The sequence below is a fragment of the Gorilla gorilla genome, chromosome 2 (assembly GCF_029281585.2).
Source record: "Gorilla gorilla gorilla isolate KB3781 chromosome 2, NHGRI_mGorGor1-v2.1_pri, whole genome shotgun sequence".
NCBI lineage: Eukaryota > Metazoa > Chordata > Mammalia > Primates > Hominidae > Gorilla > Gorilla gorilla.
In genome coordinates this window covers 46,414,236-46,440,782 of record NC_086017.1, presented here as the reverse complement: position 1 = coordinate 46,440,782, position 26,547 = coordinate 46,414,236, and the positions used below count along the sequence as shown (strand labels likewise).

Here is a 26,547-nt window from a genome sequence, read left to right as displayed (position 1 = left end):
CCTCTAGAATTGTCAGCAAAATAAATCTCTTTTCTTTATAAATTAACCAGTCTCAGATATTCTGTTATAGAAACAGAAAATAGACTAAGACAGCCTTGTAGTACTACTTCTGCTGTGTTCTATTGGTCACATAAGACCAACCCTGATTCAGTGTGGGAAGGGACTACACGAAGGAAAGAATATGAGGAGGTAGGGATCTTTGGGAGACTACCTTGGAGGCTAGATACCACATCTTCCTTCTATTCAACTGTAAAAGGCAAACTGATTTTTAAGATTCATCTTAATTAAACATGCATATGATGTGACATCATTGTACCAAAAAGTCAATGGATATCACAACAGAAAGAAGAGATCAGGACACATGTTTCTGATGCTCCTTTCCAGCCACTGTATTGTTTTTATTAAATGGAATACTGAATTAGAGGCAAAGAGCATTTGTACTAGGCATCCAATTTTACAGAAAGGCAGTCATATGATCTACCCTGGCTCTCAAAGAATCCATCTTGACATTGTACACCTGGTTTTACATGTGGCATCAGAGAGGGAGTAAATTCTGGATGCTGGCTTTAAGATAAGAGTAAGGCATCCAAACTTCTGTGAAACCAGCAGCCATCCCCTCTCAGTTCCCAACTTCACACTGAGTGGGAACAAAAGAAATAAATGGAGATGAATGATGCTTTGGTTTGGGAAATAATGCTTACATGCATAGGATGCATCTACTTAAGTCTTTTAAAAACCATTGTTCTAATGATTTTATTGCTCTGTAACAAAATAAATCAAACTGACATTGATTCCAAAGTGATTGTGAATTGAAGTTTAACCATGTTAATGACTAATAGGATGGAAGTTTGAATGCTAGGAGGCTTGAGTAGGAAGGCATCACAGTATATTGCATTCTTGTAAACATTAGTACAAGCACAGAGTAATAGAGATTCCCCTAGATGATGCTAATTGGGCCCCTAGTTCCTCTACTTTCAGAAGGATGAAGCATTAGGATTCTTTTCCATTTTACATCTGCTAGGATTTCATATACTGCCCTAAAGAAGAATGGACTCCAATTTGGCTACATTTCTTCTAAGATGCTGTTGTTGGTTCCCCTCCATGTTCCTAGTACCCCGCAACGTAGGCTCAACCTTCAAAGTGGAGTCCTATAGGACAGCATGAGGGAAAAGTGCTGCCTCCAATAGAGAGGATGTAAAATGAAAATGGAGACTTTTTGTTATAGTCTCTTCCCCAGGTCCATTGCCTTCAAGCAGGGACTTCATAACCGAAAGGGCTGTATAATCTTCAATAAGTAAGAACTCTCTGCTCCACCTTTCCCCACTTCTCCTCCCCACTGTATCTATGTCTCGTGTCCTGCTCTGTCACCCAGGCCGGTACCTAGAACAGCAGGAAGGATGGCCTGTCATCAGTCTTTAGGCAGGTCAGGTCTTTGGAGGTGATGCCATGTCAACATAGCCCTCACATCTAATGCACACCACCAGATGTACTCAGAGGACTGAAGAGAAAGAAAGAACAAGCTGGACACTCTGGACAGTACAATCACAAAGAGAGGAAGCCTGGAGAGCACTGGAATGCTGGGGGCTGGGAAGCAGGTCTTTCTGAAGCTTTGCACAGAGATTGCTTGGGGCCTGAAATGTGATGACACTGACAGATTGGTACTGGTGACATAGGTCTGGAAGGAGGATAATACTTGGCTACATGGATCTGAACCTTGCACTGGGCTACCCTGCAAACTGGAGCACACTCCAGTGTGTTAACTTACACCACACAGACAGGAAAGGAGTGGGATCCTGGGGGACAGCTGTGGTTTATAGTCCTACTGCTGCTGCCAAGCATGGCATCTGGCTCTGCCTGCTGACTCTCTCAGCCTCGTCCCCACCTGTGGCAGCCTGGATATGCTGTGCAGTGGGCCCTCTGTTTTGTGGCTATTACTCCACAGTCTCAGATACTTGATTCTTGTCTCACTGTTTCCTGGGGGGCTGGGTCAGTGCGGCAGCTCCTTCGGGTTGACGCAGTGTGAGATGAGGCAGAGGCATCGCAGCAGAGCTTGCCTACTGCAAACGGAGGAGGAGCCAGCAATCAGATGTTTTCTAGTACATCAAGGGGGATGAGGCCTTTCTTTTTTCCACTGAGGACTCTGATAAAACCATCTTGTTCTTCTTCAGAACTCACGCAGATCTGAATGCCAAGGAAGAAAAAAAACAAAATACTTTACTGTCAGCAAGAACGAAGTTAGAACCTGCAGCTTGAATCTCTGCTGACTGAGGTTGCAGGAGCAACAAACTGGAAAAGGGAGAGCAGTTTTAGGGTGGGAAACCAGCACAGTGAGAAAAAGGTTTGATAAAAAATTAGGCAAAAACCTAGGTTTGGAATGAGGCCCAGGCATTGAATGTTTTCTGTAATTTAGCTTTATGAATGAGGATCAATAAAATGAGGATTAATAGTACTGTGACCCTCTGAAGAGTCACTGTGAGGACAGAATGAGATAATAATGTTTGTCACGGAGCCTAGCATGTGGCATGCAATGAATTCTCAGGACATTATTTTAAAGGACCAAAATAATAGCTATCATTCAGCAGACTCCTGTCATGTGCTCAGAATTTTATATGCACCTCATATAACATCAGGAAGTCAAAGGGAACTATTTCACTCCTGGCCTCAAGCAAATAGGTGCTAACATTTCCCATATTCTAAAGTAAGGCCACCTATGCTAGACTTTAAAAAGGGGTTGGTAAACATTCATTTGCATACTCTTGCCACTCACCACTCACTGGCCACTGAAGGGCATAGAAGGGTGGATGTGGGCAGATGAAAATTAGAAGAGGTTTATGAACAGAACTATTGTTGTGTTGTGAGTTTCTCTTGCCTCACCTGCTTCCATGGATGACAGGCCTTGTCTTAGGTTGGATTCCCCAGAAACAGAACCTGACACAGGGATCCTTGTGCAAGTGACTTATTGAGTGGGTGCTCTCAGGAGGTGGGAAGTGAGGGATGCAGGATGGGGCAGGGGAAGGAGCCCAGCAATGAGAGGTTTTCAGCTGGAAAGCAGTCTAGCTTGGTTCCCCTGGGAGCTCTGGAGCATGAATTGCATCACAGAATTGTCTCACTTTGAAGCTAGGGTTTCAGACTTTTGAACCCCATGTCAGTCAGTCATTGGCCATTGGCTGACCTGTAGTGTGACGGGCATAACCTTCCAGGAGAGAGGGTCCTGCTGTCTCATAAGGCCCTCCCTGAGAAGGGCAGCTGTGAGTTGTTCGTGGCCAACATAGCAACTGGGAGATGAGTGCACCTACTTGGTGGAAGGGATCTGAGCAAGGCTCCAACAGAAGCCACCACAGTGGGCTCTTCCATCATGTAGAAGAAGGGGCTTGAATAAGACACTCAAAGAGCTTGATTTGTGACTCCTGGAGCTTGGGAAATACAATGGACTGGTATCTGACTCATGCTTCAGAGATCTACTGTGTGAGAAACTTGACTAGGTAGAGGCTCAGACAGTGAAGTGAAGAGAAGATAATTTGTAAGAGTAGTGGATGTGTTGACTGTTTCATGAAGAGCAGATGTGGGTCACTTGTGAGAGAAGTAGCTGATGGGTCATGTTAGGTCCCTTGACATGACTTCAAAAGGGATGGAATACTTGATTTTCAAAAGCTGAGACCTACAACATTTTTCATATGTTTGTTAACAAACGTGCACGTTCTGCAAGTGCATCCCAGAACTTAGAGTATAAAATAAATAAATAAATACATGCCCAACATAGTACCAGATGCCCTAGGTGATACAAAGGGAGCACAAAACATAGTTTTTGCACTCAGAATAATAGGGTCTAATCAGAATGAAAAATTGTACCTCCACAAAATAAATAAATAAACAAACAAACAAATAAATAAATGCAGACACCTGGCCGGGTGCGGTGGCTCATGCCTGTAATCCCAGCACTTTGGGAGGCCGAGATGGGTGGATCACTTGGGGTCAGGAGTTCATGACCAGCCGGGCCAATGTCGTGAAACCCCATCTCTACAAAAAATACAAAAATTAGCTGGGTGTGTTGGTGCATGCCTGTAATCCCAGCTATTCAGGAGGCTGAGGCAGGAGAATGGCTTGAACCTTGGAGGCAGAGGTTGCAGTGAGCCGAGATCACATCAGGGCACTCTAGCCTGGGTGGCAAAGCTGAGACCTGCCATTGCCCATGCCAGTAATACTGAAAGGGGGAGGCTCCAGTGATGAGCAGGGAGTGCGTCTTGGAAGAACACACAAAAATGCCTTGAGAGGAGGATTTACCTTTACAATTTGCCAAAGAGTGTGTTTTCTCACCTACTTCTATGTGTCAAAATTCAACAACCCTTAATATGAGTCCTACCAGTCAGCATCAATAAAAATATAAACACTCGCCCTTTGAGTAGGCTGGTTCTAGGTGAAACATGAACCATAAAAACATGTTGAATTTAAATATTTAAATTAAAAAATCAAACTTGAAAACAATTTATTGACATATACACACAAGAATGCTGTATTGTGGTAATGTGGAAGAGTGAGAATACTGGGCAAGGAGTCAGAACATTGAAATTGTGGCCAGAGCTAAGAGCCTTACACCATTACTCCATGCCTTGGAACAAACAAAAACTGGACTGACCCAGAAAATGTCTTTTGGGTCATTTTCAGAGCATTTCATCATCTCTGTGAAGAACAAATTTCAGTTCTTGGAGCAAAAACACCACTGAGGTTCAAATATGTGCCTATATATAAGATAGACCTTTGCTTTTTTCTCTTCTCTTTCAAGGTTTTTATGTAGAAGAGAAACATTGCTTGATAGAGGCTGTGGAAGAGTTGTTTGGAAGTGTCTCTGAAATAGGAAGCCAAGAAGCACAATGGTTCATGCTTTGTTGAATGCACTGGCTTATTTTCAACCTTCTGGTTTGGCATCTCTAAAGTGCTTTGATTTTGGGAGACCTTTTTAAGGATGAGAAGTTTTGAAGATGATGAGTACAAATGGCTGAACACAGGCTTCAGCCGCTTTGACTCTATCCAGAAATGAGGGATCCAGAATTTAAAATTCTGATGGTAAAATACATAACCTCTCAGCCTTGAGAATCTACAATTTTAGGAAACAATGGCAGAGCCTGAAACATTTCCATTCATTTAGAGGCAGAATGGAAATATCTTCCCAGAAGATTAGTTACAGGTGGAAAAGAGTGGAAAGTGAGGACAGGGGAACTCTTTTGGTTTGGAGGGCCATAAATAGAGGGTGACCAACTTGTCTCGGTTTGCTCAGGACATTCTCAATATTAGCACTGAAAGTCCCAAGTCCTTCAAAACCCTTCAATTCCAAACTGTAATTGAACAGTTGATCTCCCTAGCAGAAATGTTTTACTCATCAGGTCCAGTTAGAGATATTTTCATTGCCTAAGGATCCTCAATTTCCTGCTTTCCTTATTTATTCACTCATTCAACAACTCTTTATTGAGTACCTACTACGTGGTAGATACCATTATAAATGCTGGGGAACTAGTGCAATACAAGACAGACAGATCCCTGACAGAGATTTCTGGGTACAGCTGTCCCAGCTGACATTTATTGAGAAATCAACAATGTGGTGAGTGCAAGGGCTGTGGCTGTTTTGATGGCTGATTGTCCTGTGGACAACATTTAGTAATCTGACTGACAACATAAAACATAATATTTTTTTGCATGACTTAATGAATAAAGAAAAGAGTACTAATGGAAATACTTATGGAAACCTTATCTAGCCAATGGGGTAAGAAACACCTTCTTGAAGAAGTGATATTTAAAGAAAGAGAAAAAGGTGTAGGAAGGAGGAAAATAAGACTAGAATCAGAACAAATTCCAGCATCAAGAGATTGAGACACTTTGAAGTAATGGAAAAAATTCAGTGTACCAGAACAGAGAGATGGAGGGAGTAATGGGTGTAAGATGAAGCCACACAATCTGTCAGAGCCTAGAGTATGCAGGAAATGCAAGCCACGCTAAATTCTGCTAAGTCCTTTGGCTGACCTTCTGACCTGTCTCACGGACTAGAATTGGGCCACAAGCAAACCACTAAAATCATCACCAACAAGGAGAATGGGATCAATTCAGTTAGCATTGCCTGAGTCATTTAAGATATAGGTGGACAACAGAACAAAATCAGGGCTCTGCAGCATGGGAAAAGGGCAAACAGGTGTTAAAAGGTTTTAATTGGAGGAATAAGGTGATCAGATTTATTTAAAACAATTCTTTCTATTCTCCTTTCCCCTCCCTTCTCTTCCCTTCCCTTTCCTCTTCTCCTCTCTCCTACCCTTGACTTTCCTCCTTTCCCTTCCCATCTTTATCTGTCCTGTTTTTTTCTCTTGCCACCCATTCTCTCTCCATCCTCCCTCCCTCTCTCTAACCTAAAGAGACTTCCTGAAAGCTGGACAAATTTTCTTCCCATACTGATAAATCCTGACCTGACCAGCCAGCTTGTTGACATGAGCATCATGTATGCAGCAGTGGTAAGCTGGATGTCCCAACACCAAAGTAAGTGCAGCATATGCAGAGCAGAGGCACCTCACATACACAGCATCCCATCTCTAGCCAGCCCAGCACATACCTAACCATGTAGCTCAGCTATGGCCAGCTCCTCAGCATCTCTCAGAAACTTTGCTTTCCTAGTATGGGACACAGGCAGTTTACGGTCTTCTGGATTCGAATGACTTACTCAATTTCTTCCCAATCTCACGCTGCAGAGCCTAGACTCTTTAATGGCTTGGAGGTCCTTGCTTTGGAGTTAAATGTTAACATTCAGTGTTCAGTCTTTGATATTTTAGACTCCTGATCACACATCCATGTCCTCTACATTGGTTTTTGAATTTTGTGGAAACTGAGCTGGAGCCAGACTAATTCACTCATCATTTCAGCTGGGCAACCTTAGTTCTGCATCAATCACTCACTGTTCTAGGATAACTAAAACCTTGAGGCAAACACTGATGATTGGTACTCATGGTCATTTCTGTCGTTTTCCCACGAAGCAGAGTCCTGCCTTTCATTCTGTTGCCCATCCCTATCCTATGTGACTTAGGTAAATTTAATTGATCCAAGTCCTATTTCTATCCTCCTTGTTAGTGATTCTTAGTGGTTTACATAGAACTTAGTTCCAGCCAATGAAGCAAGATGAAATACCTGCTAGGGAACCTCTGGGAAAGTTTTTTTTTTCTTCCCCCCTATTAAAAGAGATGCCTTAGGAAGAAAATCTTTCTTTGTCTGGAAGGATTACTGGAGTGGCTGCAGCCATCTGTGACCACTAGGGGACGTAGCTATCATTTCAAGGATAGCTTAGCAGAAATGTGGAAGAATTTGGTTCTCTGACCAGAGGATCAAGCCACTGAATTATCAACCCAAGAACTGACCTCTATCAGACTCTTTATTATAGGAGTAAAATAGACCTTTTAAGTTTGAGTTTGAGTTTTGTAACTTGAGATGTTTATTCATTTGCTATTACTGTTGTAACAAATCACCACAAATTTAGAAGCCTTAAACAACACCATTTATTATATCACAGTTTTGTAGGTCTAGTGGACTTGGCTGGTTTTCTCTGCTCTGGGTTTTATAAGGCCAAAATCGAGGAGTCAAAAGGGCTCTATTCCTTTCTTTCTTTGCTTTTTCTATAGGGGAGTATTTAATTTTAGGCTCATTTAGGATGTTGCTGAGTTCAGCTCCCTGTGGCTGGAGGACTGAGATGCCTGTTTCCAGCTTCTAAAGGCCACCCTCATCCTCTGGCTTGTGGTCCCCTTTCTCCATCTTCACATCCATTAATGGTAGGCTGAGTCTTTCTCATACTTTATGTCTCTTTGACTTACACTTTTACCTCATTTTTCATCTGTCCTCTTCTGCTGCCTCTCCCTGACTCTAGCCAGATACATTTCTCTGTTCTTAAGGGCTCAAGTGATTAGATTTGGCCCACCTAGACAATCTAGGGTATCTCCCTATCCCAGAGTCCATAACCTTCATCACATCTGCAAAGTCCCTTTTGTGTAAACTCTGGATTAGTTTCCTGTTGTTGCTACAATAAATTACTCCAAATTTGGTGGCTTATAACAACACAAATTTATTATCTTACAGTTCTAGAGTTCAGAAGTCCTAAGAACAAGGTGCTGGCAGGGCTGCATTCTTTCTAGAGGCTCTAAGAGAGAGTCTGTTTCCTTGTCTTTTCCAGCTCTAGAGGTCATCACCTATATTCCTTGGCTCACAGCTCCTTCCTTCACCTTCAAGGCCAGGAGCATAGCATCTTCAAATCTCTCTCTCTCTCTGACCCCGGCTTCCATCATCACATCTCCTTCTCTGACTCTGGCCCTCCTGTCTCCCTCTTCTAAGAATCTCTGTGATTACACTGGGCTCACCCTGATAATCCAGATAATCTACTGGTCACAAAATCTTTAACTTAATTACATCTACAAAGTTCCTTTTGTCATATAAAGTAACATATTCCAAGTTTTGGAGATTAGGACCTGGGCATCTTTGGGGAGTTGTTATTCTGCTTACCACAGGATAAAAGGACCAAGACTATTACAATAAAACATTTTAAAAATTACAGAAAATATGCATGTATGTCTCAGAGTTCTCCTTTCAGACATACTGAATGCAGTAGGTTGAAGGAAGACTTGGCCTCAGTGTCATAAGGAGAAAATATCTCGAGGTAAAGAGATGATGCAATGAGACGCAAAGAAAACATGCTGTATAGCAAAGGCATAGATTCAACCTAAATGCCCATCAATGGTAGACTGGATAAAGAAAATATATGTACCCCAAATCTGGGGTACATATACACCATGGAATACTAAGCAGCCATAAAACAAGAAGATCATGTCCTTTGCAGGGATATGGATGGAGCTGGAGGCCATTGTCCCTAGCAAACTAACACAGGAACAGAAAACCAAAAAAATACCGCATGTTCTCACTTGTAAGTTGGAGCTAAATGATGAGGACACATGGAAACACAAAGGGGAATAACACACACTGGGACCTTTTAGGGGGTGAAGGGTGGGAGGATAGAGGGGATCAGAAAAAATAACTAATGGGTGCTAGGCTTAATACCTAGGTGAGGAAATAATCTGTACAACAAACCCCCAGGACACAAGTTTAACTATATAACAAACCTGCACTGTACCCCTGAACTTAAAATAAAAGTTAAAGAAAAGAAAAGAAAATATTCTTTAGAAGAAAGGGGCTGACTGAGAAGAAAAGTCTACCGGGAAATAAATACTAAACTAACATGTATTAGAAGCAATGAAAGACTGAATTGAAACTTCAGAAAAATCAAAGTGAAGTGAGGACTATCTTGAAACAGTCTCTTGGGAGGAATCAGAGAGAGATAGAGAAGTGTAAAATAATAAAGACACTAAAACTATAAAGGAAACATGGTAAACCAGAAATGATCCAACCAAAGAATGATTAAGCTCCTGGAGAAAGAGGCATTGAGAGCGAAGGGCAAATGATAAACTAGAGGAAATATTGGTCACATGTGGTACAGCAGACATAAATATTCTTCAAAGGTAGAAAACTTTTTAAATAATGTAAGAAAATGGGCGAAGTACATAAATAGATTATTTTAAAAAATGCCCTATATATATGAGATAAAATGTAAGCCTCTTTAACCATCCAGAAAATGCAGATTAGCATGAAATATTATTAATCTATCAAACCGACATAACAAAAAATAATAATGTTCAATTCTTGCAAGCATGTGATGATCTGGATATGCTCATGAACAGCTGGTGTAAGTGTAAGTTGGCACGACCTTTCTGAATGCAATTTGGCAGTATGCATCAAGAATTGTACACGTCTTGATCTGTTTTCCTCTAAATTCCAAAGTACATCCTAAGAAAATAATCAGAGTTAGAGACAAATATTTATGTTCAGAGATGTTCATTGCAGTTATCAATAACAGTTTTAAAAATAAAAACTCTGAATATCCAATAACAAGAGAAACTTAAACACATTCCTGTACATCTAGACTAAGGATTGGCAAACTTTTTCTATAAAGGGCCAAATGCTAAATATTGTAGGCTTTGCAGGCCATCTGGTCTCTGTTGCAGTGACTCAACTCAGCTATTTAGTTGTAGCATGAAAGCAGCCGCAGACCATATATATATGAATAAATTTAGCTATGTTCTAATAAAACTTTCTTAAAACCTGTGTTTTGATAAACATTTAATGACTAAATTTTTTAAATGTTAGGAAACTAAAGAGGATATGATATCAAAATATGAATTAAAAGTTTGACATGAAATATGCCAGTGTTTATGTTGGTAATAATTTAATGGTTGAATTGCTTATGGTCTCTATTTTATCTTTTATACCTCTTAAAAATATTTTCCCTCAAATTTTCTCCAAAATAAATGCATTTTGGTTTTGTAATATAAAATTTTTTTTCTGTTTTTTTAAAGCTTTGATAGAACACAAACAATAAATGAAAATGGTTCTATAGGTGCAATAAAACTATGCATGAATTTAAAGAATTTTTTTTCAGAAGGATCTTTAATTAATGTTTGGTCAACTAGAGTAAAATAGACTGAATTCCACATAAATATTCAATTTATGGACTTAGTTAATTTTCCTAAGTATTTTAAAGTCCACTTTTTAGATCAGTATTTTTTGTTTTCTTTTTTAAAATTTTTATTTTATTTTAAGTTCCAGGATATATGTGCAGGATGTGCCGGTTTGTTAGATAGGTAAATGTGTGCCATGGTGGTTTGCTGCACCTATCAACCCATCACCTAGGTATTACGCCCATGTGCATTATATTTTTATCCTGATGCTCTCCCTCTCACTACCCCACCACGCCCCTGCCCCAACAGGCCCTAGTGTGTGTTGTTCCCTCCCTGTGTCCATGTGTTCTCATTGTTCAGCTCCCATTTATGACTGAGAACATGCAGTGTTTGGTTTTCTGTTCCTGCATTAGTTTGATGAGGATAATGGCTTCCAGCTCCATCCATGTCCCTGCGAAGGACATGATCTTATTCCTTTTTATGGCTGCATAGTATTCTATGGTGTATATGTATCATATTTTCTTTATTCAGTCTTTCATTGATGGGCATTTGGGTTGATTCCATGTCTTTGCTATTGGGAATAGTGCTGCAATGAACATATGCATGCATTTATCTTTATAATAAAATGATTTATATTCCTTTAGGTATATACCCAGTAATGGGATTGCTGGGTCAAATGGTATTTCTGGTTCTAGGTTTTTGAGAAATGGCCACACTATCTTCTACAATGGTTTAATTTACATTCCCACCAACAGTGTAAAAGCATTCCTATTTCTCCACAGCCTCACCAGCATCTGCTGTTTCTTGGCTCTTTAATAATCACCATTCTGACTGGAGTGAGATGGTACTCTTTGTGGTTTTGATTTGCATTTCTCTAATGATCAGTGATGTTGAGCTTTTCTTCATATGTTTGCTGACCATATAAATATCTTCTTTTGAGAAGTGTCTGTTCATGTCCTTTGCCCACTTTTTATTGGGGTTGTTTTTTTTTGTTTTTTGTTTTTTTTGTTTTTTTGTAAATTTGTTTAAGTTCCTTGTAGATTCTGGATATTAGATCTTTGTCATATGGGTAGATTGCAATAATTTTCTCCCATTCTGTAGGCTGTCTGTTCACTCTGATAGTTTCTTTTGCTGTGCAGAAGCTCTTTAGTTTAATTAGATCCCATTTGTCAATTTTTGCTTTTATTGCAATTGCTTTTGATGTTTTTGTCAGGACGTCTTTGCCTGTGCCTATGTCCTGAATGGTTGAGTTAATTTTTGTATAAGGTGTAAGAAAGGGGTCCATCTTCAATCTTCTGCATATGGCTAGCCCACTTCCCCAGCACCATTTATTAAATAGGGACTCCTTTCCCCATTGCTTGGTTTTGTCAGATTTGTCAAAGATTAGATGGTTGTAGATGTGTGGTCTTATTTCTGAGACCTCTATACTGTTCCATTGGCCTATGTATCTATTTTTGTACCAGTACCATGCTGTTTTGGTTATTGTAGCGTTGTAGTATAGCTTGAAGCCAGGTAGCGGGATGCCTCCAGCTTTGTTCTTTTTGCTTAGGGTTGCCTTGTCTATACAGGCTCTTTTTTGGTTCCATAAGAATTTTAAAGTAGTTTTTTTTCTAATTCTGTGAAGAATGTCAATGGCCATACACCCTCCCAAGACTGAACTGGGAAGAAGTTGAATCCCTGAATAGACCAATCACAAGTTCTGAAATTGAGGCAGTAACAAATAGCCTACCAACCAAAAAAAAGCCCAGCACCAGACAGATTTACAGCTGAATTCTACCAGAGGTACAAAAAGGAGCTGGTACCATTTCTTCTGAAACTATTCCAAACAATTGAAAAGGAGGGACCCCTCCCTAATTCATTTTATGAGGCCAGCATCATCCTGGTACTAAAACCTGGCAGAGATACAACAAAAAAAGAAAACTTCAGGCCAATATCCCTGATGAAGATCGATGTAAAAATCCTTGGTAAAATACTGGCAAACTGAATCCAGCAGCACATCAAAAAGCTTATTCACCATGATCAAGCTGGCTTCATTCTTGGGATGCAAGGCTGGTTCAACATATGCAAATCAATACATGTAATTCACACATAAACAGAACTAAAGACAAAACCCACATGATTATTTCAATAGATGCAGAAAAGGCCTTCAATAAATTTCAACGTCCATTCATTTTAAAAACTCTCAATAAACTAGGTATTGAAGGAACGTACCTCAAAATAATAAGAGCCATTTATGGCAAACCCACAGCCAATATTATACTGAATGGGCAAAAGCTGGAAGCATTCTCCTTGAAAATTGGCACAAAAAAGATGCCCTCTCTCACCACTTCTATTCAACATAGTATTAGAAGTTCTGGCCAGGGCAATCAGGCAAGAGAAAGAAATAACAGGTATTCAGATAGGAAGAGAGGAAGTCAAAATGTCTCTGTTTGCAGATGTCATGATCCTATATTGAGTAAACTCCATCATCTCAGCCCAAGCTTCTTAAGCTGATTCACAGCTTTGGCAAAGTCTCAAGATACAAAATCAATGTTCAATAATCACAAGCATTACTATACGCCAACAACGGACAAGCAGAGAGCCAAATCATGAATGAACTCCCATTCACAATTGCTACAAAGAGTCTAAAATACCTAGAATACAGCTAACAAGGCAAGTGAAGGATCTTTTTAAGGAGAACTACAAACCACTGCTCAAGGAAGTAAGAGAGGACACAAACAAATGGAAAAGCATCCCATGCTCATGGATAGAAAGAAAAAGTATCATGTAAATGGCCATACTCCCCAAAGTAATTTATAGATTCAATGTTATTCCCATTAAAGAAATGTTTTATGGTATTTTAAAGTCAATTTAATAAGGATACATTTTAAAATTTAAAAATGAAGAGGCCAGGTGCAGTGGCTTATGCCTGTAATCCTAGTACTTTGGGAGGCTGGGGATCACTTGAGCCCAGGACTTGGAGACCAGCCTGAGCAACATGTCAAAACCCCACTTCTACATTAAATACAAAAATCATCTGGGCATGGTGGTGCACACCTGTGGTCCCAGTTCATTGGGAGGCTGAGGTGGGAGGATTACCTAGGGAGTGAGACCCTGCCTCACAAAAAGAAGATGAAGAAGAAGAACAAGGAGGAGGAAGAGGAGGAAAAGGAGGAGGAGGAAACAGAAAACATACTTGTATCAATGCAAACTCTCATTGTGTTCATAACAAATGGATAACTTAATTATATTTGGAAACAAGAGCTCTGCAAAAAAAAAAAAACAATAATTATGAGACAGATTAACCCCAGAAGTAGAAAATGTGATTTAATCAAAGTCGTGCATTGCATTTATCTTTAGAATCAAATTTCTTTTATTTTCTTGTTAATGTCCGTTTGTCTCTTTATATTTGTAGGGTTATAAATATCATATTGGCTATTTTCTGGTGCTTACTGGGTAAGTTTAGGTGGCATTAACCACTGCAGATGAATTCCTCATTTAGGCTTTACTCTTTAGTGATAATGGTAGCCAGGAAAATGACTTCTGCTATGCATCTGTGGTGGCCAGGCACTGTGCTAAGGCTTTATATAGGTGAGCACATTTAACTCTCACATCAAGTTCAAGAGAGAGATGCTACTATGCTGATGAGAAGGTTGACATTCAGAGGCTACTTTGTCAAAATCACACAGGATATAGATCCATTTCTGTATGACACCAGTATCTGTGCTCTTTCTGTTACATACTCCCTGCAATTAACAAGCATATTTTGAAATCTTCAACCTAAAATAACTTAGGACACTAAAGGGGAGTCAAATTTTGAAATTTGTTTCTAAAATTGATTTTTAAAAGGTATTTTTTTCTTTGAAATGGCTGATGTATTTAAAAAATTGATACTATGTTTATTACCCGAGTGGTGAAATAATCTGTACACCAAACCCCCGTGACATGCAATTTGCCTATATAAGAAACCTGCACATGTTGTACCCCTGAACCTAAAATAAAAGAAGACAATAATTATGAGCAGACTCATTTGGTTCCAGGTTCAGGCTGAAATGCTCTGTTGCATCTTGAACGTGTCTAGCTGAAGAGGCTGAATTGTTTGCCTTACCTCCTCCACACCCCAAACCCTAGCAGATTCAGTTTAACCATGAGGGCAGAGAATGCAGGTATGAGGCCCATTCCCAGAAAAAAATTGTGGGGAATATGCCAAGGAATTGGTGGGAGTCACTGAACAGATGTTCTGCTTGTAGAAATTGATCAACTTGAGCAAATTTTAATTTGCCTTCTGGTTTCACTGATTGGATTTTAATAACATAAAAACAATGCTTGGCCTCAAATGGGAAAGCATAAGATTATTCTGAAAAAAAAACATGCTAGCAAGATTATTGGGTAACACTTTGCCAATAAAGATGAACATTCTTCCCAAATTTATTTTATTCAAAGACTTTCCAAATTTTTGGAACAGGAAGGATACAGTTGGGTAAACTTGGGGAAGGTTGAAGTGTTGGCACGGAATCAAGCTGGGAAAAGTGCCCATTTGCTTTGCGAGTTGTGTATTGCATCAGAGATGGGGTGTCAGTCTAATGATGATGCCTTTGCCTGGAATCAAGAATGACCCAATAGGGAGCCCACATGAGCAAGAACTTGTATTCAAGGAGTCTTTTGGTCCCAAGACAGCTGCCTTTATGACACTCGTCATCCTTGGGAACCAAGCTGCTCTTTACTGTTCAGAGTTCTTTCCACATTGTTCAGGGCACATGGCTAGTGGAAAGCCTTGACTTGGGGTTTGCAGACCTGTGTTTATGTTCCATCCTGGACACTTACTAGGCTTTTGCCCCTTGAGCAAGACACATAACCTCTATGAGTGTTTGTTTTCTCATTTATAAAATAGAAATAATGAATCCATAAAATTCACAGGGCATGTGTATAAACTTTATTTATACAGTGTGTCTGTATGACATTAAATAATGACTAATAAATATGATTCTTATAACAATTATTATTGTGACAATGTTTAAGACAGTATTAATTTGTTCTTTCCTTTTCTGTGAGCCAGGGACTAGAGATAAAATGTTCTCTTTCAAAAAGCAGACCCCAAAACAGGTCATCACATCCAAAAAGGAATAGTCATGTGGGGTTTGCATATACTTTTATGGGAGACAGAGTGGTCAGTGCAGTCTTCCAGGGGTAGGGGTAGTAGGTTTCCAGGGGTATTGTCATTAAGGGGAATCTTTGGATGCCACTGCTCTTTATAGGCAGATGATGGCTTCTGCTGTTACCTCTTTGGGGAGTATGCAGGCAAGTGATAGGTTGGCAAATAACAGCCCCAGGGGGAACAAACAACTTTGGGCAGAAAATGAAGGATCGGGTGCTCTTGAGTGAGGTATATTTCATGTCAGCACATTGATGACTTTTGATTTCTTTAAACATAGAGTCTGTCTACAAGCAACTGGGTGAAAGAGAGCTTGTGCAATTTACAAAATGCAATGTGTCCTAAAGTGCGCATATCATATAAGCAATTTTTATAAAAGGGAAGTATGTCAATTTCAAGTAAAACTGTAAAACCAGGGTGAAACCATAGAGCCCAGTGACCCAATTTCCTAAGGATATTAGAGATTTTAACAACCAAAAATCGTTAGATGGCATACACCTCTTGGGGTTATTGCATCTATATAAGCAGCAGCAGATAATGCAATTCGATATAGCAATTGTTGGATATGGTGATGTGTGTGTTGTGTGTGTGCATTTGTGTACACATGTGCAAAGTTGAGGCCCAGGAAACCACAGCAACACTGTGTACCTTTATGTTATTAGATTCAAAAGACAAGATTGAATATTTTAAATTGTGCTACTTTTAAATTTTATTTTTGTAAAATATACCATGAAAGTAATTTAAATGGAAGAGAACAAAGCCATTAAGTTTTTTTACTACCATTGTATCATTAATATTTATTTGTTCATGGTTTATGAAGCCATCATTTAAGATAGTGACACAATATTTGAAGATACCTGCCCTCTCTCCTAGGTCTCTCCTCACTTCTCCAAAGGCAGAAGATCTAATTGCACCACAGGTGCCAGGGGTTTCTCACTGTCTCCTAAAGCTTCCTCCTCTCTTGTTCCTTCTGGGAGGGAATCGGGCCATCTTATGCCAGTTTTGCCACAGTCCTTTCTGCTCCCTTTCTCCCATGGGGCATCTGGTACCATTAGATCTTCAGATTCAGACCAGCCCATGGTGGTGGTGGTAAGGTGGGTGGGCTGTGGTGAGGCCTCTTAGGTCTCTAGATCACATCTGGTACTCTGTCTGGTTTACTATGGTTCCATGAATGAAAACAGGGCTTCAGGCCCCGTCTGCATCTCTCTATTTGTGTTTATCTTGGGAGAACAGTGACTGGGATCTGGGTTCGGATCCCACTATTCCAATTCCATAATATTATCATAACACCATCAAAATTGCTTAGGGTCCTAACGTTGTCCATTAAAGAAAATATTGTCATTGAGTTAATCACTTCCGTTGTTTGTGCAATTGTTCCTAATTCTCACCATCATGAATATCACTCTGATGACTGTCTTTTTGCATAAAGTCTCCCCCTGTTTACTTTAGGTTATTTTCTTGGATACATTACAGAAAATGGAATTACTGTATTCATGAAGTTGAGCAATTTCATGGCTCTAAATACATGGTACCACATCAGTATCCAAATGAGTGGACTAATGTCTCCCAGCATTTATGAAAGTGCCAGTTTCAATGACTCCATCTCCACCTTTGTTAAAATATATAGGGAAAATAATACTCAGAATTATTGGTCTCTTGTTTTCAATGATTTTCATTTACTTGAATTTAAAGGGAGGGTGAGTTACATTTTTTTAAAAAAGCTGTCCTCCATATTATCATTTTTCTTTAGATTTTTCCTTTTAAAGATTCTTTTGAATAGCCATAAAGAAAAGGTAAATTGGCCAGGCGCAGTGGCTCACGCCTGTAGTCCCAGCACTTTGGGAGGCCGAGGCGGGTGGATCACCTGAGGTCCAGAGTTTGAGACCAGCCTGACCAACATGGAGAAACCCTGACTGTACTAAAAACATTAAAAAATTAGCCAGGCGTGGTGGCTCATGCCTGTAATCCCAGCTGCTCCGGAGGCTGAGGCAGGAGAATGGCTTGAACCCGGGAGGTGGAGGTTGCTGTGAGCCGAGATTGCGCCATTGCACTCCAGCCTGGGCAACAAGAGTGAAACTCCGTCTCAAAAAAAAAAAAGAAAAAAAAAGAAAAGGTGAATTATTATTCTTTGAGGATATATTTGTTAGTTTGAAAATGATAAAGTCAGTTAAAGCTACATGTGGACTACACAATGGTTGATTAAGTGGGGCAAAACAATTTTTAAAATTACAAATCAGCTATAATTTTAAGGTAATGACTGATTTTCTTGTGTGACTTAGAAACTATCTTTGAGGCAATCCTAAAAAAGGCATTCAAGATGTGTTTTCAGCAACTCTGTTGAACAGAGATGTATTAAAATTATTAATGCCTTTTTCATTGTGAACTTCCTTGTAGGGCGAGCCTTATCAATTTCAACTTCAGGCATTCATTACCTTGGGAAATAATAAAATTCTTATACCAAGAATGCAGAAAGAAACAGAGGAAAGATTTTTGACTTCCAAAGTTGAAAATTAAAGTCCTCTGTGAGACTTTATTGGGAGAGGAAATAAATTTTTAATTCCCCAAATCCTCCACTAATATATCAAGAACAAACCAGGCTGGAGTGCAGTGGCACGATCTCGGCTCACTGCAGCCTCCACCTCCCTGGTTCAAGAGATTCTCCTGCCTCAGCCTCCTAAGTAGCTGGGATTACAGATGTGTGCCACCACGCCCAGCTAATTTTTGTATTTTTAGTAGAGACGGGGTTTCACCATATTGGTTAGGATGGTCTCCATCTCTTGACCTCGTGATCCGCCCTCCTCGGCCTCCCAAAGTGCTGGGATTACAGGCGTGAGCCACCGAGCCCCGCCGTAAGTCCAAGCAGATTATTTTACTCTGTAGTGAGGACACAGGACATGACCTGAGGGGAGCTGCAGTCAGAGAAGAAGGCAGGGTAGGAAGGCCTCTCTCTGCTGGAAGACAAAGACAGGAAGAGTAGGCCAGAGAGTTAAAGTGTGAGAATGCTGTTTCTTTGTCTCTATCAACATTCCAGCCATGAGATGGTGGAGCTTAAAGACATACAAATGTGGGGGTTCACATTTTACTTCTCAGGAAAATTGACAGCATCAAAGAGAACTCTACATTCAACATGGCCCTGGAGCAAGATGGTGACAGGCACCTCTAGATTAGACATACAGAGATGTTCATTTATGAGCCTGAGATAGTATCTGGTTATCTAAATTTGGTCCGTGTCTTTTGCAATGATATGAAGGTGTTATGGGCTTCAGTGAATAGGTAGAGACTTGGAGTCCAGATAAGAAAACCCAAGAGGTTCCTAATAGCAACAACTAATAACAAAGTATTCATTAGAGAGCACTGAAGAATTAACCACACCTTTGTTGGACACTAACTCAGAGCCCAAATGAGAGAAGCTGTCCACATCAGAGACCGGTGGTCTTCCGAGAAGAGCATGGGGGAGGAGATGTCCTCGCCTGCCACTATCATGTTTCGTGTATGAACAGGTATCACCAAGTGAGATTCCTAAAATTTTAGTTTGCATGTTTAGCTCCTACAACACTGACATCATTGGAGTAAGTATATCTTTTCTCAAAGTGAATACTTTGAATGTGACCCCACTCATTCAGATTTATACATATTATTAAGTTTATTAAAATGACACCCTATTTGGCTCATATCTGGAATGTGTTTGTGTGATTTACTCACCTGATTCTCTTTCAGTGTTATCTGCCCCTGTTCCTTACACCCAATGAAGGTTCTAACACATCTAAAAATCTTCTCATTTTGTTGTAGTCTCTGAACAAAGTTGGCTGGAAAGAAGCCAATTCTGTCTTGAATTTTCCCCTGAAAGGAAAAGGGAGGCATGCATCCACAATTGTAGCATGTATTATAATTATAATAGTTACCAAATGATTTTCTCTTTTTTTTTTAAAGAAAGAGGAACACTTACTTTCCACCAGTCTTCATTGGAATCCTCTAAAAGAGTAATTATGTCTCCTGGCCTAAAATGAAGAATGAATGAGTTAGGTAAAGGAAAAAAAAAGAAAAATAAGATACTTTAAAGTCAGGAGTAATCATTTCTCATTTACACAAATAGTCTTAAAAGAAATAGAAATAAAGTAAATATAACTTTTACCAGTTCTTCCTACCAAGAAAATAGCTGTATTACACATTGAAGGCAAACATGATTTTATGCTGTATTTTAAAAATAACTCTTTTTTTTTTTTTAAACAGAGTCTCACTCTGTCACCAGGCTGGAGTGCAGTGGCGTGATCTCGGCGCACTGCAACCTCTGACTCACTGGTTCAAGCTATTCTCCTGCCTCAGCCTCCCGAGTAGCTGGGATTACAGGCATCCGCCACCATGCCCAGATCATTTTTGTATTTTTAGTAGAGATGGGGTTTCACCATGTTGGCCAGGATGGTCTCAATCTCCTGACTTCACGATCTGCCCGCCTCGGCTTCCCAAAGTGTTGGGATTACAGGCGTGAGTCATCCAGCCCAGCCAAAAATAACTGTTACCTGTAGTTTGATACATAAATGATCATGAAGCTCCAAAATTTCAAGATACAAATCTCCCTTCTTCTCAGCCCCATGATCTACCTCCCGTCCCCTGTGTGTCCTTCTAGACTCCTTCCCACACACTTACATTTATACATAGATATGTTCATGTATTTTTTTTGTTTAGTATTGACATCTAGAATTGGTCATTATCTTTATCATTATCTACACCTTCCCAATACCTTCTCAAAACCTAGCACACTTTTGCTTAGCTCCATTTTTCCTGTCTGCCATCTTTTATGCTAGTGTAATTGGAGTTTTGTACTAGATTTGTGTATGTGTGCATGTGTGTGTGTGTGTCAACATTCTACATGATTCATCAAGAATTGCTTGGGTTTGGCTGAAGACTAATGTGTTTTTGTTGTTTAATTCTTTCTATTCAACACAGCTGTGAAAATTGGAAGGCTGTTATTTTTCACACTGGGAAAATTTTCTCTACTATTTCTTTCATGTTTTTCTCCCATCTATGATGTTCTCTCTTCTTTCCTTCTGGAACTTCTAGTCAACACATACTGGACCTTCTGAATCCATTCTCACATTTTTTGTCTTTCTTACACACTTACAGTCTTATTTTCCTCTATGTTCTTAAATTTTTTTCTCAATTTTATTTTCCTGATCATTTATTTTGTATTTGGGCTTGTCTTCTATTATTTATCATAATACTGAGAATTGTTTTAGAAAAAGTTTTCAGAAAACATTTTTAGAAAAAAATGTTTCTAAGGGTTCTTTATTATTTCTGAAATTTTTCTTTCTTTCTCATTATTTCCTTATTCTTTTCTGAAAGAGTTCTGAAAGTGGCTTTCCATCATGGATGCAATGTTATAATGGATTGTATAGAGATTATTATATTTTCAAAACAATATTTCTTTCTTTTACTGAATATTTTTTTCCTCTGAAATTAGTTGGCCTATCCTTTATCTTATTACTTCTTTTTTATGTCAAGTATTTTTTCTAAAATCTAATGTTTCTTGGTTATCTCTTTTTATGAAAGACTGAAAATGGAAAATGTAGGTAGGTGGGTGTGGACGGGCTTCTCCGCTATTCTATACCTATGGTCTGCCATGGGTCTCCCTTTCAAGTGCAAGGGCTATTTACAGGCTCTGTTTAAGGGAGCAGCATGTGTCAATTGGTGCGTCTCCTCCCTTTTGGATACTTGAACGTATAGCAGATAAGCAGTATGGTGCCGCCTCCTCCTCCTATCCTAATAGCTGTAGCAAGGAGGATTTTCTTACCACTGGTGAGAGAAAAGGTCAGTTTATTTTTCTCCTAAGTAGAGCTGCCTTTTCCTTTTTTCCATGCCCTCTAGAAGGTCTGAAGGTCCAGAGTTATCTCAACACAGTTCTTATTTCCCAGGCTTCTATGCTCACATAAGAGCCCTCCTTAGGCATGAGTTCTTTTTCTTTAGAGTATAGGTGTTGGCTTAATTCTGGAGTTCAACATCATTGCTGCCAATTGTTCATTATAAGTAGTAATGTGGTGCTATGAATACAGTTGAGACTGTATCACTTATGTATTGTCACAGTAATGCTGTGTGATAAACAGCCACAAAACCCCAATGGCTCACTCACAGGCCTGGGTGTTGGCTGGCTTTTGCTGAGGTGACTGGGGTGACTTTGCCCTATTCCACATTTCTCATTCCTTGGAAGGTCAGTTTCATAGCAATGATCAAAGTTCAGGAGCAGTGCATGGAAACATGCAAAGCACGTGATGCCTCTAAGGCTTAGATCCAGAACTGACACATTGTCACTTTGCTTCATTTCATTGGCCAAAGCAAGTCTCAAGGCCAGTTCAGACTCAAGGGATAGGGTAACAGGCTCCATCCACCTCTGTTTTGGGAGGAACTGCAAAGTCCCATGACAGGGGCATGAATATAGGGAGGGGTGAATAATTAGGGCCATTAATGCAATCAATCCACTGCAGACTCTCACGCTTTTCAGTGAAGTCCTGTGCATTCCGTGTCTCTTTAAATGTGCTCCCCCTTCTATAGCTGTTTTGTCCTGAGTATTCTTTGGTCTCTGGTCATCTTCATTGTTCACAATTCAACTGCATTTGCTGTAGTCTGCGAGGAAATTCCCAAGATTTCTGGTTCTCTCTTAGCATGCGTTCTTGTTTTCTAGTACTGTTATAGATGTGTTAAAAAAAAAAAAGTATTTTCTGACATGTTTAGGAATTGGAGCAAAAGTAGATTTGCGTATTCATTTTGCTATTCTGATCCAATCTCCTTTGCTGTCATTTTCAATTCTCAGTTAATATCTATCTTCATCAGGGATTCCAAATATAACAGGCTTGTCACACCTGCAGCATTAAGCACAACTGGCATTTTGGTATTTCAACAGTCACAGTTTCATGCTGATGCCACAGAAAGCGAGGTGGCTGAAAATCACTCTTTCCCAGGTCAGGGATTTAATTAAGCAGCAAGGATGAAAGTCAATGTAGAAAAATCTTCTAAGCCCCAGCAGATTTTATTTAAACCAGTAACCTAAGAAACCATGAGTTAGTATCAAACACAATGACTTTGCTGCTGCTCTGGTAGAAACTGTAAATAGGGAATAAAGCTGGGGGAGGTACCTTTCCCTAAGAGTGAAAGAGGCAGACTGTGGGAGGTACCTTTCCCTAAGGGTGAAAGAGGGTGCTGCCTCAATCGGACCTCTATTTTTATAGTCTACTGAGAGACTCACTCTTGGCTGTGCCTAGAGGTGGACAGTCCCCAGCACTTGACCCTCGTTAACTGAATTACACATTAGAATAAGGCACTCACTGGGATAACAGGCTATAATCTTATGAGAAATACCAGACATACTTCTGGAAGTGTGATGAGGGTTCTGTCCTTTCCTAAAAAAGAGCTCCACAAGGATCAGAAAATTGCTTGGTGAGTGATTTATTTATCCATTTATTATTTCCTTGGTTTTTGTTTACCCACTCATTCAACAAATATTTATAGAATGTGGGCTCTGAAAGAGTGTTATCTTACTAGGCACTGGGTTTACTCTGGTGAATAAAATCCTCACTAGAGCTAATAGTATAGTGAGAAAGATAGGCAATAAACAAGTAAATAGATAAAAAACTTAATAAATAGATACTAATAATAAACATATCACATATGTATAATTATTAAGTATATAATTGTAAATTGGCTTAAGGACTATGAGGGAAATTAGAAGATGTAGCCAAAAAGGACCAGTAGACTCCTCTTGAGATTAGTCAAATACTCTAAGTACCTGGCAGAGATAGCTAATGCCTCTTTTTCACTATAGAGAGGATCTTGCTCGAGGGTAGCCCTTGAATCCAAGGTAGTAACTCTCTAACATCTAGGCCAGCAAATCTGTGGCTTGTGGAATTTTTTACTGCCCCCATACCCTTCCAGGCATCACCCAACAATCTCAGCACTCTTTCCCACAGAGCCTGCCTTCTGATTTAGAATCCTTTTCAACACTGGGCTCTAGGTGGTGGATCTGAGTAGGCATGCAAGATGAAACCACTCTGTGTAACATAGCTTATTATTTTTTATATACATATATTTTATTTATTTATTTATTTTTTTGAGATGGAGTTTCAGTCTGTTGCCCAGGCTGGAGTGCAGTGGTGCTATCTCGGTTCACTGCAACCTCTGCCTCCCAGGTTCAAGCGATTCTCCTGCCTCAGCCTCCTAAGTAGCTGGGATGAAAGGCACCCGCTACCATGCCTGGCTGATTTTTGTATTTTTAGTAGAGACAGGGTTTCGCCACGTTGGCCAGGCTGGTCTCGAACTCCTGACCTCATGATCTGCCTGCCTTAGCCTCCCAAAGTGCTGGGATTACAGGCGTGAGCCACCGCACCTGGCCCGCTTATTATTATTTGTTAAAAATTAGTCTTGACCCAGTTTTGAGGCTCTAGCTGGAGGCTGGTCAGTTCCCCTTCTTAAGCAGCTGATGAAGTCTGCACCCCAACAACTCCTTGATGAGGGCTCTTGTACTCTGGGCCACTCTGTACCACCCCTAATGTCCCACTCTAGAGCCAGGTACTAGATAATGTGGGACATCCCCTGTGCCCTGGAACCTGTGAAAATTATTCAAATTAATCAATCTACAGAGAGCCCCTGGAAACCTAGCCTACCCCACAGCCTGCCATACATAATCTGCCTACTGTAGATCCAGCTTCCTGTTACCCTGACTCCCACAGCAACCTTCTGTGTTGCCCTTAGTGGCAACCCTTCACTCTCAACTGTGAGTTTTCTTCTGAACCCTTTCTTAATTTAGTTATCTTCTCTTGCCATGGTGTTGGTGTGTTGTGCGATGTCATCAAAGAAACGAAAACATTCTGCCAACTGGCTCAATTTAGGGAGAGCCTTTCCATTGGTCCCAGAGGAATGGTGGCCTAATGCTTAAAATTCTCCTTTCCCCAGGTTAGACTTGGCTAATCCATGACTCTGCCCTCAGTTGTTTCATGCTTCTGTGGCTGGCAGGCCCTTTCCATGGAATAATTCTTCATTCAGGTTATCACACTACAGGCACATTTGAGAAAAGTCCTTCTCTGGCTTAATAGTTATTCTCTTGCTTTTAGGAGACTTTATGTTCTTGATACATTACGTCTAGATTTTACAATTTAACTCTATTTCCAAATTCTTGGGACCAACTTGATGGGCCCCCCGTTACTTAAAAAACATTTCCTTTGCTTAGTTCAATCAGAGCATTGTACATTCAGGTAAAGGTTTTGCTTACATTGTAATCCACAATTGTATACCATGATGTAAAGTATAATGCAATTCATAAACAATTGAAGCATCAGTTTCCTTTAGTGAAAAGAGGTCAGAGCACCACAGCTGGCCTTTTGCTTTTGTTTGCTGAGTAAAATTTGCCATAGGCCCAGAGGAAGATTTGCAAGTTAATTATATCATGATTTATAGGAACTCTTGAAATGGTGAAAGGGCTGTGAGCTCACAAGAATTAGAATAAAATAACAAAAGCAACTACAGAATTATGGCTTACCAGTGAGGAGGACAGGGTTTAATTTTGAGTGTGTGTGTACTTGCACACATGTGCGTGAGAACCAATGGTTGCTTTCTGGGTTCATTCTCAGCAGTCCTGTCTCTCTTATTTCTCAGTTTTTCATATGGGCATTGGAACCATCTCTTCCACCACCAGGTAAACTGTCTGCAGGGACTCAGTGTACACAGAGGGTATGAATGATATGAGCTGAGCTTGGCCAGCTACATAGAACTATTCTGCAAGATGTTAGAAAGATGGTTTGATCTTCCAGGGTGGGCTCTTGGAGGAAGGAGTATGAGTTGTCCTGAGGCATCCCCCGCCCAGCCCAGCCTCTCTACAATCCCCAAGTAGAGCACAAATTCCTAGGAGAGGAGACATGACACTCTCCAGATGAGGACACTGCTTCTGAGAGAAACACTTTCTCTACTATCTGAGACAACCTGAGACCTCAGATTGGCCCTACTTTGGGAAGCACATTGTAAAAGCAGAATGCCCTAGGGCCTTTGCTTTCTGAATGTTTTAAAATTCAAAGAAAAGGAGTCTTGTCTCACTCCTCCGTTTCTGCCCATTTATCCTAGGAAAACTATATGACATTCAAGTATTTTCTAAATGTTTATAAAATATCAGGTATTGGGTGTGCATTGGGGGATACAAAAATCAAAAAAATTATCTAAGCCTGGGTTTTCTTATCTGTAAGGTTAGGATAATAGCACTTACCCCATCAATATTTTTTGAGGACTAAATGACAAAATATTTGTAATGCATATTTAGATAAGCCCCCATTAGATGGTGGCTGTTATTGTAAAGACATAGTTACTGCCTTCAAGATGTCAGTAATTTCAAAGGATAAAGACAATAAACTGTTTAAAGTAAGGGTCATCCCTGAGGGAGAAGCAAATGCTAGCATGGTGGGGAGATGACAAACAAATATAGAATTGATCCCAAACAAAAATCCCAAATACATGTCTCTTTGAGGATTGGCTATCTCAATTATATTTATATACTTACATATTATGCATGATAAATTATTGTGAGCTATATTTACTTTGCAAAGTTAAATCTTTTTTTTCTTTTTTTTAAAGACAGTCTTACTCTGTTGTCCAGGTTGGAGTGCAATGGTGCAATCATGGGTTGCTGCAGCCTCTACCTTCTGGGCTTGAGCAATCCTCCTGCTCAGCCTCCCAAGTATCTGGGACTACAGGTACATGACATCACTCCCAGCTAACTTTTAAAATTTTTTATAGGATCTCACGATGTTGCCCAGGCTGGTTTCTAACTCTTGGCCTCAAATGATCCTCCTGCCTCAGCATCCCAAAATGTTGGGCTTACAGACACGAGCCACCATGCCTGGCCTCAAAGTTAAGTCTTTATCA

At 40.0% G+C, this 26,547-nt stretch overlaps 1 protein-coding gene across 7 annotated transcripts in view; it reads right to left on the bottom strand.

Annotated features, from left to right (window-relative positions):
• Positions 1-364: 364 nt before the first annotated feature.
• The window catches only part of STAC (SH3 and cysteine rich domain), a 168,997-nt gene continuing 142,814 nt past the window's right edge, over positions 365-26,547 (bottom strand). For 3 of the 7 annotated variants that reach the window (XM_019022893.4, XM_055381413.2, XM_019022894.4), the window contains 3 exons: positions 19,601-19,652; positions 19,357-19,494; positions 365-2,181 (listed from right to left, as the gene is read on the bottom strand). In XM_019022893.4, coding sequence (XP_018878438.1) covers positions 2,083-2,181; positions 19,357-19,494; positions 19,601-19,652 — 289 coding nt within the window. In that variant the 3' untranslated portion in view covers positions 365-2,082. Of the gene's footprint in view, positions 2,182-15,412; positions 17,737-19,356; positions 19,495-19,600; positions 19,653-26,547 lie in introns of those variants that run through there. The other 4 variants (XM_063703683.1, XM_063703681.1, XM_063703684.1 and 1 more) reach the window with 2 other exon arrangements.